The sequence below is a fragment of the Triturus cristatus genome, chromosome 4_1 (genome assembly GCF_964204655.1).
Source record: "Triturus cristatus chromosome 4_1, aTriCri1.1, whole genome shotgun sequence".
Classification (NCBI taxonomy): domain Eukaryota; kingdom Metazoa; phylum Chordata; class Amphibia; order Caudata; family Salamandridae; genus Triturus; species Triturus cristatus.
The window spans coordinates 74,470,300-74,485,916 of NC_140585.1; the positions used below are offsets into that span (position 1 = coordinate 74,470,300).

Genomic DNA, 15,617 nt, shown 5'->3' on the forward strand with positions numbered 1-15,617 from the left:
GGGACACCTTGTGCCCCTTGTCGGCTAAGAAATGTAAAACCGTCAGCGATGCTTTTTCACATTCGTGTTCGCTTCGGGCGGTGATCAGTAGATCATCGACATACTGAAGCAGTGCAGTGTTAACTGGCATGTGGATACTGTCAAGTTGTCTTTTCAGTGCTTGGCTGTAGATGCTAGGACTTTCTGTAAATCCTTGAGGCGCGCGTGCGAATTTAAAACTTCGTCCATTTAAACTGAATCCGAACAAATATTGGCTTTCCGGATCGATAGGGACGCTAAAGAAGGCGTTCTTGAGGTCGATTACAGTAAAGAACGTTGCCTCTGAATCAATAGCTGTCAGTATTGAAGAGATATCTGGGACCACGGGATATTGTGGTACAATGCATTTATTTAATTCGCGCAGATCAATAACTAATCGATATACTGGGGGTGCTTTTGGATCAGTTCGTTTAAGAATCGGAATGATCGGAGAATTACATACATTGGAGTCGGTTTCTACAACCACTCCTTGTGCAATGAGCTCGTCAATGATTTGCAGTAAAGCCACTACAGCATCTGGCGGTAACTTGTATTGTCGCATTCGTGGTAATACCACTCCTGTTTTGAGTGTAACTCGATATGGTGTAATGTGCATACAACCTACATCAGTGGGGCCTTGTGCTCATAAGTGTGCAGGTAGATTCTGTAACCGGTGATCCATGTCTCTAGACACGTAGTGACCTTTAAAGTCACGCAAAAATAGTCGTACTCCGTCCGGAGAACAACATATTATGGCTCCTAGAGCTTTCAATGTTTTTATACCTAACAAGTTTTCTGGACAAGATTTTGTAAGCAATAGATCTGTAGTCCGTGTCAATGGACCGACTGTAAATGCAAGTGGTTGTGATACTTCGTTAATAGTAGGCTTTCCTGAGAAACCAAGGGAAATATTTTGTGAGCCTGAGAGGGGTGCCCCTGGGACTTCGTCGTGACTTATAGTTGTTCTGCTTGCCCCTGTATCAAGTAGAAACTTTCTGTCTTTCCCTAATACTTGACTCTGTACATAGGGACCCTCTTGATCTACAGGAACCTCAATAAGGGGTAAGCCAACTTCCCTCTCTAGGCTGGTTCATGTGTAGCGCTGATACTCTGGATAGTCATTTTGTGCATACTGGTACATCTGTTGTGTCGTGTTTTGTGTTGCAGCAATAGGCTGTGGCTGTGGTTGTGGTACGGTCTGTTGTGCAGCTTGCATAGGCTGTACATTCTGAGGTGCTTGTTGTTGGATCTGATCCTGTCTAGGCGGACGTGGTCTCTCCTTCGTTTTACCCGTGGAGATATTATGTTTCAGAACTGCACAATCGTTTATATAATGACCTGGCTGTTTACAATAGTTGCATGTCCCTTTAACGGGAACCGCTGAGTTACTGGACTGTGTCGCACCCTTTTTATGACCGTCAGCTGGAACTGACTGGGCGACAAGCATTTTCATTTTCGTGTCTTTCATACGTCTTTGTTCGTGTTCTTGTTCTTCTCTAATTCTATTCTGGTGATACTGTAACATTTGTAACATTTGTGAAGGAGTGTTAGCTTGCCAAGTGCTCTCAACTTTCAATACTCTGTTTTTAACCTGCGGCAGGGAATTCTCGACTAGTTTTGTTACAAAAAGATGTGGATATGAATCACTACTTGCTTTCAGGCCGCTATTAATACCAAAACATTTTTCAAATCGGGAATAAAAATCACTAGTGTCTTCATCGGGTTTCTGTTTACAAGCTGAGATTGCTCCCCAATCTTCCTTTTTCGTAGTTAATAAACGTGGCAATACTTGCACTAATAATCTTGGCAATGCTTTTGTTTTGTCCCCAAGCCCTACGCCTGCAGTTCTGCTATTTTCTTCCGTTTCTAATGCGGTCCAATCAATCTTTTGGTCTCCCACTTCCCACTCTTTTTCTTTGAGTTTCTCATAAATACCGGCAGGCAATAATACTTTCAATATTTTCATAATGTCAGGATAGGTATAATCACCCATGAGTAACATGTCCTTTAGTTCACGGTGAAAACCTGCTGGATCTTTGTCATGGCTGGGCACTAATTTTTTCATTTCCAATAGTTCTATTTTGGTTATGGGCGTGTACACAAACACGCGTCTAAACGTATTGTCATCATTTCTTACTGGGTGCACTTCACGTAAGGGATTCTGTCTGTCTATGTAATACGTTTTTCTCTCCATGGAAGGAGCTGGATCATGTTCTGGACACAAAAAGGCACTATATCTATGTCTGTATTCTAGAATTACTTTGATTAGATCGGTACCTAAACCTCTCCATTTGTTCATGAGTAGTTCTATCAATATATCAGGTAGGGGACCAGAGTCGGAGTGTTGGCCTTTATATAATATAAGGAGATGTTGTATCATGTATATACTAGCTAAACGCTGTTCGTCTGGGGCGAGATTCAGAAACGTGTGTGCTAGCGCATCATCACTGTATTTTTCAGAGCTGTCAGCCCATTGTACTGCTGACCTGGCTAATTCTTGTTCATCCATAGAATCGAGCACATGGTACCCCCTTCGTTCTCGAAGTAATTTATCAGTAGCCTGGAATAAGTGTTCAGGGGTCCTTGGATTTGTGATAACTGTTTGAAAAATTCTGTTACATTCTGGACGTATCGGACGCATTGTTTTATTAAAAGATCTTCCTTTTCCTACATAAGCTATCATTTGTTTAGCTGGTAATTCAAATTGTCCTGTGTTCATTTCTGACTGTTCCTCCTCCTCTTCCTCTGATTCAGTTTTATCTGCTTCTACTCTGCTTTCATGTATTCGTTCTACTTCTTTTCTGATCCTTCGGCACATGGCTTCTATACACTTCTGTTTATCATGTCTCCCGTCTGTTATATTCTGACCCCATTTGGTAAGTGCTTGCATTTCCTCCGAATCTACCTCAGGCCTATCTCTATTTCTGATCAAGCAGTTTATGAAAAAGCGTAACAATAATTTTTGTATGTCTACTTTCTGGTATTCCATGGCTTCGGCAATACTTTCAGGACCCTGCCCTGATTGGATAAAGCGATATATTTTGTCTAGATGTTCAACCATTCCTGGTAACGTCATTAAATAGTTTGTAGCTCGTCTCAAACGTACTGAAGACAGCAACATTCTGTCGTGTTTTCCTGGCACTGGATCATATCTACAATCGGAAAGAGGCTCGTTTAACATATTGTCTGATATTCTTTGGGGTGTACGTTGGTATGCTAAATCCCTATAAGTCAATCTAGTTGTTGGCGGTGGCGTGGAAAAACCTCCTGTCGCACCTCCTGAGGTGCCAAGTCCAAAAGGATTTGTTGGGTGTAGGGTAGAGAGTGTGGGTGCAGGAAGGACTGTGGAAACAGATGGAATGGTTAGAACTTGAGTAGGAGTTTGTTGCTGCGGAGGTGGGTGCAGCTGATTTTGGGGTTGAGCGTCGTTAACGGGTGGTGTGCGTGGCTGCGCACCATTTGCATATTCGGGGGCTGCATCGTCTAAATAGGAAGAAAGGAAAATGTCTTTTGCGGTCTTGGGATGTACTTTAATCGGGAGTAACGGAGGTGGCAGATCTTTTGGTACCTCCAAGGTGGCCTTAGGCAAACCCTCGGCCAGAAGAGGATACATACCATTCATAAGAGTGTTTCGTTGTCTGTCTATTTGTTCTGTTTTTACTCGGGTACCTTCGTCAGTTAATATGTTTTCTCGGGCTTTTTCTGAATCTTCCCTACTTTTCTCTTCCTTTCTGAGCACTTTCTCTGTGCGCCTATGCGATTCTTTACGCCATAATTCAATGGCATCTTTCTGTGACTGTCTTGCTTTCTTTTTCCATAATGCTTCTTCTATTCTCATGATGCAATCTGCATCCCATGTTCCAGCAGCGGGCCATCTCTGACTCTCTGTTAAGTCCTTGGTGTAGTCCACCCATAGATCAAGATATAATACGGCATCTAGGCCATGTTTATGGTACATAAAGTACCCTGGAGTGTCCCTAGGTGGGATGGGAACAGCTTCTTCGAGTATCCCTTTTCTAGTTTTTATCTGTCTTAATTTTGAAAATAACGGCATCTTGAACCTTGTTACTTAATTCTTACTCGGTCTTGAACACAATAATTACAATAAACACAATAATGAAGATCGAACAGTCACTCATACCACGACATTTAAAATATATCAAAACATTTTAGAACGAACAATAATAATTAGAATAAAACTAGTTAACTGCATAATGCTAGATATACTGTATGTACTGCTAAACAGTACAGATACACTGCTAAAACAGTGTAGACCAGGTCTGTGTACCCAGACCCGTCTTGACCGGCACAAATTAATGCGCACGTCTAGATGCGTCCCCAGCAACGGTACTCACCGGGAAGCACGGAACGGAAGGCCTCGGAAGTCTGGACTGGACTAGACCAAACTGGACTGGACTCGACTCATGACTTAGATACTTCGGAACTTCGGAATCTGGTGGGCCTCTATATACCTCGGATCTTGCTCTCTCAGCTAGGCTCTGGTCGGGATTCTCTGCACTCCTCACCGCCTCGTCTGGGTGTTGATCGCAGCCTCAGTCGCCCCCGTTGGCCTGAGGGAGATACAGGAAATCCTGCGGGTACGCGTAATTGTCCGTCCGGCTGTGGCAGGAGACCGGGTCTGCAACGCACCTCCGGCGCGTGGGGTGTGAGAGGTGTCCCTGTTCGGGCGCCAATTATGTGGTAAATTTTAATTACCTAGACTTAATTTATGCGGTAAAATACAATACGAATAACTCAGTAAAAATAAGAGGCAGAATCCGTGGTATTTGAGGTTATAAAAGGGAATTTATTCCTTACAAAGGAATGATGGTTCGAACCAGGCAATCGAGTTCCGTCACCACGAAGGTTCAGGAAGGGATCAGCAATACATTATTGACAGGTTATAGCATATATAGTAATGCATTACAGTAGAGACAGATGCAGGAGGCGTAACAGCTGATAAGAATACACATACGTAATAGAAAAGGCGTTACAATAGGCGTGCATAGAGGCGTATACTAAAAACGTCATTATGATGATGACACAAGTGGGTGGATCCATAAGAGAATCCTGCAAAGTCAGCAAAAAATATATGGCAGAGATGCGCGCGCAGCCGCATGACGTGTGATTGACGTGTAACTAGAGGGTGAAGGGAACTTGACATTTAGCCCTACATGAGGAGACAGAAGTCTGGGGTGTCAGGACAACCTAGTCCTAAATCATATCTAATATCTTGTGTTTAAGGAACTATATTATCTGGAAGGAAAGGTCTTTTCGGATAAAGCCTATTCTATACTGACTGCTAGTGCGTGTACAAGCGTCTAAGTGTCTACATGAGATGCGAGGGGCATGGGCCTACCATGGTAACGAGAGTCATGAATTACTTGCACGGAGACAGTAAGGCCGGGCCCTTTGCTCTGCAGCTGGAGGGATGTTTACCTAAGCTATTTAGACAGGAATGCATTTCTTGAGGAGCGGAACAGATAACTTGAAGGCTGAATACAGTTTTGGCAGGCAACAGGCCGAGCTAGGCACCGTTAGCCGCACAGGAAGTAAGACAAAGTTCATGGATACAGATGCAGGTCCAGGCTGGAGCATTCAGAGGCAGAAGCAGAAGCAGGAAAAAGCTCGATGGCAGAATTCAGGGCCTACCTTGCCAGAGCTGGAAAACGTGAAAAGTATACCATATAAAGACGGTGGCAAGGCATACTTAGGAACGGAATATCTGACCCTTCATGGCAGATCTGAAAGAGGACATATTAACGTTGGGCACAATTGTATTTGCGTCTTCATAGCTTGAAGTGGAGGGAACATACATGTACTTGTAACATGTACATGGAGCCGTTGGGGTCTAGATAGGGGACACAATTGCTCATAAAAATTCATATTTCCTCAGAAGGGCCGGGCTGGCGCACGCTGAGTGCCGTGTCTTACATGGGATGGCATCCTTGCAGCTCCGTCGGGCGTTTAACGTGCTCCTTTCCCCAGTCTCGCATAGAGCTTGCCGAAATTGTCTCCACTAAGGCAGCACGAAGTGCCCCAGCTGGAGGCAATCCCCCAATGTGCAGGAGGCAAGGGCGATATTTTTGCCTCTTTCGCTATATATGTGGCCAATATCCTGTACGCTTGACAGGCACTGCGTATTGGGCACTCCTGAAGTGCTTCGGGGGTATTTAACGTGAGAAGAGAGGAGGTGAAGTAACGGCCGGATGTGCCGTCTGTGGATCGGGATATCCCGTTGCGAGCGCGGCGCGGTCTCAACGTTCCGTGTGAGTGGGAGAATCACTCGTCTCCCAGTGCCTAGTAACAGCACCTATCTTGAGTTTCTCATTTCTTCATGTTAAGCATTTGGTGACCTAATATATTTGCACCATGCTGTGGGCCACTTTTACTGCATAGGGTGAAGGACTCCTGGTCACAGACTGAAGTGTCAGCAATCGTAAAGAAATACCAACGAAGATGTCAGTATGAATTAAGTATTTATTTCTATATATAAGACCCGCATACAGCTGATAAGAAGTCGGGACCAGCAGGAACCCGTCAGCAAGCCGAATGCCGTGCCTCTAAGTGACGTAGATTAAATAACAATAGAACATTCTAAATGACGTGGAGGGAAGACAACCAATGGGAACAGAGTAAAGCCCCCAATGCGCGAGCAAGAAAAACATGTTAAGATATACAACATCTCCCTTTCTCACACAAACAAACCTTAATACATTATAAAGTCTCTAAACCTGTTTGGAACACGTGTTAATCTTCCAGAACCAGTACAAGACCCTTCACAGAGATTAGAAGCAAACAAATCGTTGTTATCACTAACAGTTCCATCTGTAGCTACTACCCTTGGTACTTGCATCTCTTGATCAGTTGATGCACCCAGAGTTTCACTGTTATGTAGCATTTCTTTTTCAATAACAACATGCATAGGTATCCCTGATGTTTCCTTTGGAATAGAGCATTCCCTGGTTGGTTCATTTATGTCTGATTGGGGATTGGTGGAAACACCTCCATTTTTATTTAGACTCAAGTCAAACCAACAATTACTCTGATCGGAATCTACACTCTCATTAAGTGGACATGTCATGAGTTCTTTCTGCCCACCTTTGAGCTTGATAACATCACTTTTGTTTCTCCACCCCAATTTATGGAGTTGAACAGAACCACTCGAGACATCCATCACTTCACTAGGTTCGTAGTATTTGGACTCTCCTTTATGCCTGACAAAAGGTTTTTTGACAATTACCCAATCACCTTTGCAGATATCTTTACAATGGCTCTATGAATCTTGTCATGGTATTCTTTTGACTTAATTTGTTGCTTTACAATCTTATCTCTCCCTTTAAGGTTAGAGTCATCCAACTTTGTTACTTCCTGAATTCGTTCTTGAAGGATAGAAAACTTTGGAGTAATGGTAGTGTTACATTGCCGTCCTCTCATGAGGAAAAAAGGAGTATACCCTGTTACACTGTTAATTGTGTTATTGTACATATCAACTCTTTCGCGAGTGAATTCAACTACTGGAAAACCTGCAGAAAGTGCCATCTGAATACCATCTTTAAGGAAACGATTAACTCTTTCCACTTGTCCATTGGATTTAGGCGAGTAACATGGAGTCTTTTCTTGACGTATTCCACTTCTCTTTAAAAATGTGATCATTAATTCAGAGGTAAGCTGTTTTCCATTGTCCGAAACCAAGACCTGCGGAAAACCTTCCAAAGAAAAACATGACTCCAAGAATTCTATTACACATTTGGAGTCTATGGTTGATACAAATTTGACATATATCCATTTACTATAATAATCACATAATACAACTATAAATCTTGAATTATGTTCTAACAAACTGAACGGACCTGCAAAATCAATAGCAACTTTGATCCACGATGAATTAGGAATATCAACTAACTGCATTTCTTGCACTCTAGGCTTCCAATGTTTATCTGACTTCAAACATAAGGAACATTTATCCACAAATTCATTTACATCAGAGTCCAATCCAGGCCACCAATAATATTGTTTCAATAATTTTTTGGTCATGGTTGACCCCAAATGGGAATTATGAGCTAACTCAACTAGATGTTTTCTTAGTTTTGTAGGTGGAATCAACAAATCCCCCCGTAAAATAAAACCTTTCTCAATGCTCAATTCTTCCGCAACTTGCACATACGTTTTTAATGCGGCATGTACATTTCTGATAGGCGGCCACTTGCTCAATATATACGCTTTTACCTTGTTTAACACTGGATCTTCCTCCATGAGGCTCAACCATTCAGATTCTTTACACACCTGTTCTGATTGGTTAAAACCATGCACATACGACACTACACATTCAGTGTCTTCTTCCATTTTGGGTTCTTCGTTGTTCAATGGGAGGCGTGAAAGGAAGTCAGCACTTACGTTTTTCTTACCTGCTATGTGTTTAATAGTAAAATTGTATTCCTGAAGTTTTGATAACAATCTTACTAACCTTGCAGACACTTTGCCATTTCCCCTGCCACAACCGTCCATTAAGAAAGTCAAAGGTTTGTGATCTGTGATCAACTCAAAACGTTTACCCCATAAGTACATTTTGAGTTTATCAACAGCCCAAACACAAGCAAGGGCTTCCCTCTCTATAGTGCTATAGTTACACTCTGCATCCAATAAACGTCTAGAAATGAATGCGATGGTATGCACATTACCTGCTACTTTTTGAGTATAAACAGCACCTATGCCAATCGAACTTGCATCTACTGTGATGATATTGGTACCATCAGGATCATAGGGTTTCAGAGTAGGGGCTCTAACAATTGCTTTTTTGATCTCTGTAAAAGGAAAATCTTGATTTTCAGACCAAACATATTTTTCTCCTTTGCGAAGCAAAACGCGTAAAGGCTCAACTATTTCTGAGTAGTTTTCAACAAAACGTGAATAATATTCACTGAGCCCCAAAAAGGATTTAAGGGTATCTTTATCAGTTGGTTTAGGGGCATCAGATATGGCTCTAACTAAGTTGAGTTTAGGTTTGATACCACTACCACTCAATATATGGCCCAAGTATTCAATTTCAGTTTGTAGGATCTTATATTTGTCTTTAGCAACTGTCACACCTCTCTCGTTTAATTTGTTAAGAACAATGTCTAAAATTTCATTGTGTTCTTCGATTGTACTAGCATGAATGAGTATGTCGTCCTGAAACTTCTGAACACCCAAAACTCCTTTAAATATACATTCCATCAATTTTTGAAACACGCTGGCTGATGAAGCCAACCCGAAAGGGAGTCTTACAAATCTATAAGCACCCAACGGAGTAATGAATGTAGTTAGATCTTTAGATTCATCAGACAGTTGTACTTGGTGATATGCTGATTTGAGATCTATCAACGAAAAATATTTTGAACCCTTCGTGGCCGCAAGAATCTCCTGGATTTTGGGTAAAGGAAAACAGTCCACTAATATATTTTTGTTTAATGATCTCAAATCAGCACACAAACGAACTTCACCATTCTTTTTTTTAATCAAAACTATGGCAGAAACCCATTCTGCTGAATTGGTTTGTTCAATAACCCCTTCATCAACTAACTTGTTGAGAAGTTTTTGTAATTCAGCTTTTACAGACAAAGGAATTGGTCTTACCTTATGCTTAACTGGTATAGCATTTTTCTTCAACTTTATGGTATGTTCAAACCCTTTGACACAACCAATTCGGTCTTCAAAAAGAGCCTCATATTTACTTAGAATTGATTCAACTTTGTCTAAAGACGACGAAGAATCAGAAAAAGAGACTGCATGAACAAAAGTTTCATCCAACACAATAGGATCATCGGCACCAGGTTTGAGAAAAATCCCCAGTCGCGCCAAATCTTTCCACCCTACTATGTCTCTGCCACGCTCTGCGACATATACTTTAGTAGAAATGGTTCTTCCTTTAATATTCAAGTTATCTTGAAAATAACCCAACATATTTATGTCAAAATCCCCAAATGCTTTGGGATTGACATCTGAAGCTAGTAAATCAGTATTTGGCCAAAACTTTTCGTACTTAATATCAGAAATAATGGTAATAGGCGAACCTGAGTCCGCCATGATATTAATTTCCACATTTCCTATGTGCGCAACACCAAGTGGACCTTTTATGGCATCTCCAGGGTCATCTACTGTCAATACAATATTAGAGCACATGTCTTCCTCAAAATCATCTACAGAACTAACTTTGACTTTTTGGAATCTCTGAGTTTTAAAATTGTTGCACACACCAGCAAAATGTCCTACCTTAAAACATTTGGTGCATTTCCTCCCCTGCGCAGGGCACCCTTGAAAATCCGCCGATGATTCCTTGAACCACATCTAAAACAAATAAAAGCATTAGAATTTGGACTTTTACTAGTTTTTCCCTTTCTGTCATAGTTAGGTACATGTTTCTTATGCTCTTGAATATAATATACATCAGTTTTTAAATTCTTATCAGAAGAGAGCTCCTTTGTGCTTTCCAGAGAACGCTCTATTCCTTTAGCAATGTCTATGGTTTCCTGTAGAGAAGGATTTCTACAAGCTAACAGCCTCTCCTGTATTTTTTTTTCAAAACAATAAAAAACAAACTGGTCTCTAATATATTCATCAACCATGTCATTAAATTCACACTTGGTGGCCAACACACGTAAACAAGCAATGTATTCTTCAATCGTCTCATTTTCTAATTGTTTACGCATTGCGAAGCGATGTCTGCCAATCATAATGTTGGGTTCTTCTCCAAATTGTTTTTCTAAATGTTTTATCGCTTCTTGGTATTCATTCATAGGAATAAATTGACCCGGAGGTACTTCAAATTCCGGCAGACTGTCAAAAATTTCTGGGCCTGCCGTACCTAACAACCCGAATAAAATGGCTTTTTTTCTTTCTGGCTCATATTTCTTTCCATCTATCGCGACCAAATAATTCTCAAATGCCCTTAACCAGTTTTTCCATTTCATAACTGGTTTTCCTGGATCAGATAAGAATGCTGCTGGCGCGCTGATATTTGAATTTTCTGACATATTTGTCTTGGAAAAAATTTCCTCTTTTTTAATTTCAATAGCAATTTTGAAAACAATTTGAAGAACGTCAATTCAAAGAAATATGCCGTGCAAAAATATAGTCTTCCAGTGGTCAATAGTAAAACCTTAGATAATTACTTAATTCTTGAAAATGTTACTTGAACAACTCTCAATAAAACTCCTATTTGTGTAATACTATCAACGTAGAGTTCTTTTCATGTTAACATCTACTATGAAAACGCCGAAGAAAAATAGTTGCAGGCAAAGTCACAACACCAAATAGAATGCACAGCTAATGTAACTTACTTGGAAAATTTTTCATCACAAAATGGAGTCACGCAGCGTAGATACGTACGTGTGGGCGTAGAACAATACGTCACAACAACTGACAGTTACATCAGAACGTTGAGGAAAAGCCGTTACAGCTGTGCGCAGGCATGCGTGCTAGCGTATAACAATACGTCACCTCCAATGACAGTTACAGCTGAGCGTTGAGAAAATAACCGTTTCAGTTGAGCAGAATTGCCGTTAACTGTAAACCAACGATCAACGGAACTCCTCAGCAACTAAAGTATGACAGAAAAAAGTGTACCATGCACGGCAATTAGTAAAAAATTAACTTTTCATGCCGTGAAAATAACATAGCAACTTGCCCTAAAATAAAACTCGATGCGGTCGTCACTTGACATAGCTTCTATGCGTCATTTGGCTCCACAAAGAACTACGGCATAGAATTAAGAAATACACGGCAAATTATTAAATGGTTAACCCGAAGTAAGCAAAAAACAGCAATAACTTGCCTGTTTAAAGACTGTTGTAGTCCTCGAAAATTGTAGACACGAAATGTATTTCAGCCACGCGGGTCTTCACTTAACATTCGTATCCCGTTCCTCGTCGCCAATTGAAGTGTCAGCAATCGTAAAGAAATACCAACGAAGATGTCAGTATGAATTAAGTATTTATTTCTATATATAAGACCCGCATACAGCTGATAAGAAGTCGGGACCAGCAGGAACCCGTCAGCAAGCCGAATGCCGTGCCTCTAAGTGACGTAGATTAAATAACAATAGAACATTCTAAATGACGTGGAGGGAAGACAACCAATGGGAACAGAGTAAAGCCCCCAATGCGCGAGGAAGAAAAACATGTTAAGATATACAACACAGACCCTATGCTGGCAGCAGGTAGGCATCTCAGCCGTTAGGTACGCACTGTATACTGCAGTATGGGTCGGCAGCATGACGCCTCGGCTGCGAGGGCGTGCTTGCAGTGAATCATTAGAGCTAGAAATCTTGATGCACATCGAAAGGTGCTGATCCTAGTAGCCAGGTCCCTGTGTGGGGTAGCGTCGGTCCCTGCACGGCCGCTGGACACTATGCTTTTCCTTATTGCCTTCCATTCGGAGCGAATGGAGGGTAAATGGTGCGATTTACAGTGCGATCCAATGTACGAATTCGACACACACCACCGGCACATGCGTGCGGGTAAGCCCCAGCAGCCGTGGTAAGGTCAGACTCGGTCACTTCTACGCAGAGGTTGCCATGCCTCGAGGTAATGTCTGAACGTCGGGGAAGTGATGGGGAACCCTGAGCACGGAGCAGATGCGGGAATCTTTAAATGGAATAAACTGCGTGAGCTAGAGTCAGCGCACAGGGCCAGCCTTTCAGCTGCATTTGGAGGAACCAGCAGGCTACACAAGGTATATTTAGACAGTACCTTGTTGGGTGCGTGTCGAGCTCAAGCTGGTGCACTCGCCCACCTTCACCATGTTCGTCCTTCAGCACTTATTGAACGTGGGCGGGCTAGAACAACACTATAACTGAAGGAGGTGGAGCACTGTGGACACATTATGTATGAATGTCCTCAACGAGTGCTCCACTGTGTATTTCTAATATTATGCCAATCAAGAATAGAAAAGAGCTATGCCGTCCACTGGAGCTGCTGTCTAGTTACTTGCTATTTGCTACCTGCAGTAGGCACTTTCAACTTGCAGATGGCTCATTTGAAATGGGCAAGCCAATTATGCCTCAATGGCTATCTTGTGCCAGTCAGATGGATTGTTGGAGGTTGGGTGCTATTTATTCATCTGTGACGATCATTGGGCATATTAGCTGCCCAGTTTTTGTGAGCTAATAACCTGCATACATTTTGATGTGAGGCTGCCGAGTTGCTATAGCATTTTTTGACCGGGTGGTTTATGGTTCTCTACACGTCACTTAATTTACACACCGGAGCTGGTGACAGTCTGCCTGGCTGTCTATTTAGAGACGACCACAACAGGCATTGATTAATTCAATTTACATTAAAATCACTATTGCCTGCTGCCCAAGCCATTCTGATAGCTTTGAGGGCTTGGAATAGGCGAAAGTGTCACGCTTGCACGAGTGTCGGGGTTTGTAGTTGTGGTGTTACGATGATTGGCAGCACGGCAGGAGCTAGGTGGTGCAAAAAGAAGTGGCCGCCTGACGTGAGTCCTGGCATATAGTGGCAGAAGTGTCAGGTTTTCCGTAGAACTGCCTTGCTATAACGTAGCGTGGGCGAATGCTGATTCTAGTTTCGCGCAATATTGGGATCGATGTATGTGTCCTAGTGAACAGCTCTAGGTCAGAACTTGTCACGCTGCCTTCAGATGGCATTGCGGTGCGTCTGCCTTGGGGGTAACCGGACAGGGTGCCCAGGGTGGGGCCAAACAGTAGATCAGTTTGGGGTGGATTACTGGTGCGTTAAACCAACTTGTACTGCCACGGTGCCATACGGGGGAAGCCCACGTGGGGGCGGTGCTTCTCACTTGGGCTGATCATGAACGAATTATGTCTTTATCCATTAATATTAATAATGGGCATTGCTCCATCCTTTTCAGCAAGGTAGACCAAAGCGGTTTAATATGTTCTTTGACTTTGACAAGCTTTTCGTTCTATGCTTTTCTTTCATGAGAACTATTTCGCTAATTTTAATACCGTGGTTTTGGATGGCACCTGTGTCTCAAATTCAACACTATTTCATTGACGATCTGACGACTCGCATTTAAGGGGATGTCCATGGTTCTTTGTGTGGCTAATAAATGTTGCCAGCACACAGACACCCGTTGCAGAAGAACTCATGCTCCCACTGCTCTAGCCTTGTTTTGGTCGTACCATAATGGGGGGCAGTCTCGCAAGTATAAAACGTCTGTTGGCTACGTTAGAAAGACTTTCTCACTCCTGAGACTATCTGTAGCCCCTATAGCGGAGAATGCGGAGGAGAACTGGACAGACCACTTCCTGCACTGGGCCGGCTGTACACCGGTTTTGTTCACGAATCTGTAGAATAGCACCAGAGTTAAATCGTGGAACATGCAGGTTCAATATCAGTTCTGTCTGGGCATCTGACCCAATCGGTGTCGTGAGTGACCACTCAGTGGTTATTGTTTCTCTGCCCCCACACCCCCTAGCACACGTGCTTCCCAGGGGGCCGATGGGGGGCATTTCAGAGAGGGTTCCCTTCTCTTCTATTGTTGGTTTCGAAGTAAGCAGGAACTGTACTTCTCCCCTTAGTAGCAGGAACTGTACTTCTCCCTTCTGTGGGCTTTAAACCGTTGACGGGTTCTTCTTGGAGGTGGCACGGCTGTGTCCCACTGTTCTTTTGTTTGCTATATCGATGTGCGGCCTAACTTAGTTTTATGTCCGCGTGCAAGGATGGATTTCGCACGTTCTTTCACCTTAACCAGAATCGCCTGTTTGCCCCCCCCCCGGGTGTATGTCGGGATTGCAGTATTATGGGGGGTCACTGGTTTGGGTCCGATTTTTGGGGAATTTGCCACATTGGCTAGTTCCTGCATGATGCGGAGGTTTCCTGGTGGTTTCTGAATTGGCACGAATGCTTTCGACCTATTCCGTTCCACGAGTCCTCGTAGTGCCCCCACTAAGTGGGACGATTGAATAAGTTGAATACATGGCATCTAGTATTGGGACGATCGCCGAACCTCTCGTGCGCCTTAAAATTCCAGGTTCAGCATCATAGGATGAGTGGAGAAATCATGGAAGATGGTATTTTGTTGACCACAAAGGCAGAACAGGGATAGGTCGCCAATGTCTTTGTATTGGCGGACATCTGCATAGCAACAGGTGGACGGCGCATCGGGTGCTGGTGGCACATTTGATAATGGTGCAGGTTAATTATTGTTTTACGTTAGGAAACGGGGACCTTATGCCCAGGTCTGTCTTTCTTTGATGCCGGTTACCAGCCCTGTGGTGGTAAAGTTCAAATTTATACGTACTCTGGGCAATTGCAACGCAAAGATGGGTGCTGCGAAGGCAATGCCTCGGCCCCTGATGGACTATGTTTAATTTTAATTGTGTGGGAGTGGGGCTTGCAAGCTAGTCTCATCTTGCTACGTCTGGTCGATGCAGCTAAAGACTGGCCCTCTACTAACGAGGGCAGGTTACAGGTCGCTTCAGTTGACATATTCACCCGTGCTTTAGCCAGGGCAGCAGGCGGGTGGTGGTAGTTGTCCCTAACAAGTGTGCTGCGGTGCAAAGTTTGGTAAACACTGGGTTAGAGCCAATTGGCGACAGGGTAGTTAGACTATGGGCATTCCGAATTTCAGGA

At 43.0% G+C, this 15,617-nt stretch overlaps 1 protein-coding gene across 2 annotated transcripts in view; it reads right to left on the reverse strand.

Annotated features, from left to right (window-relative positions):
- Positions 1 to 15,617, reverse strand: part of CLCF1 (cardiotrophin like cytokine factor 1) — a 1,327,966-nt gene that overhangs the window by 112,056 nt on the left and 1,200,293 nt on the right. For both annotated transcript variants that reach the window (XR_014981107.1, XM_085651629.1), the window contains exon 4: positions 10,270 to 10,344. Coding sequence is in view for 1 of the 2 variants with exons in the window: in XM_085651629.1 (XP_085507755.1) it covers positions 10,270 to 10,344 (75 nt within the window). In the remaining variant the exon portion in view is untranslated. The remainder of the gene's footprint in view (positions 1 to 10,269; positions 10,345 to 15,617) is intronic.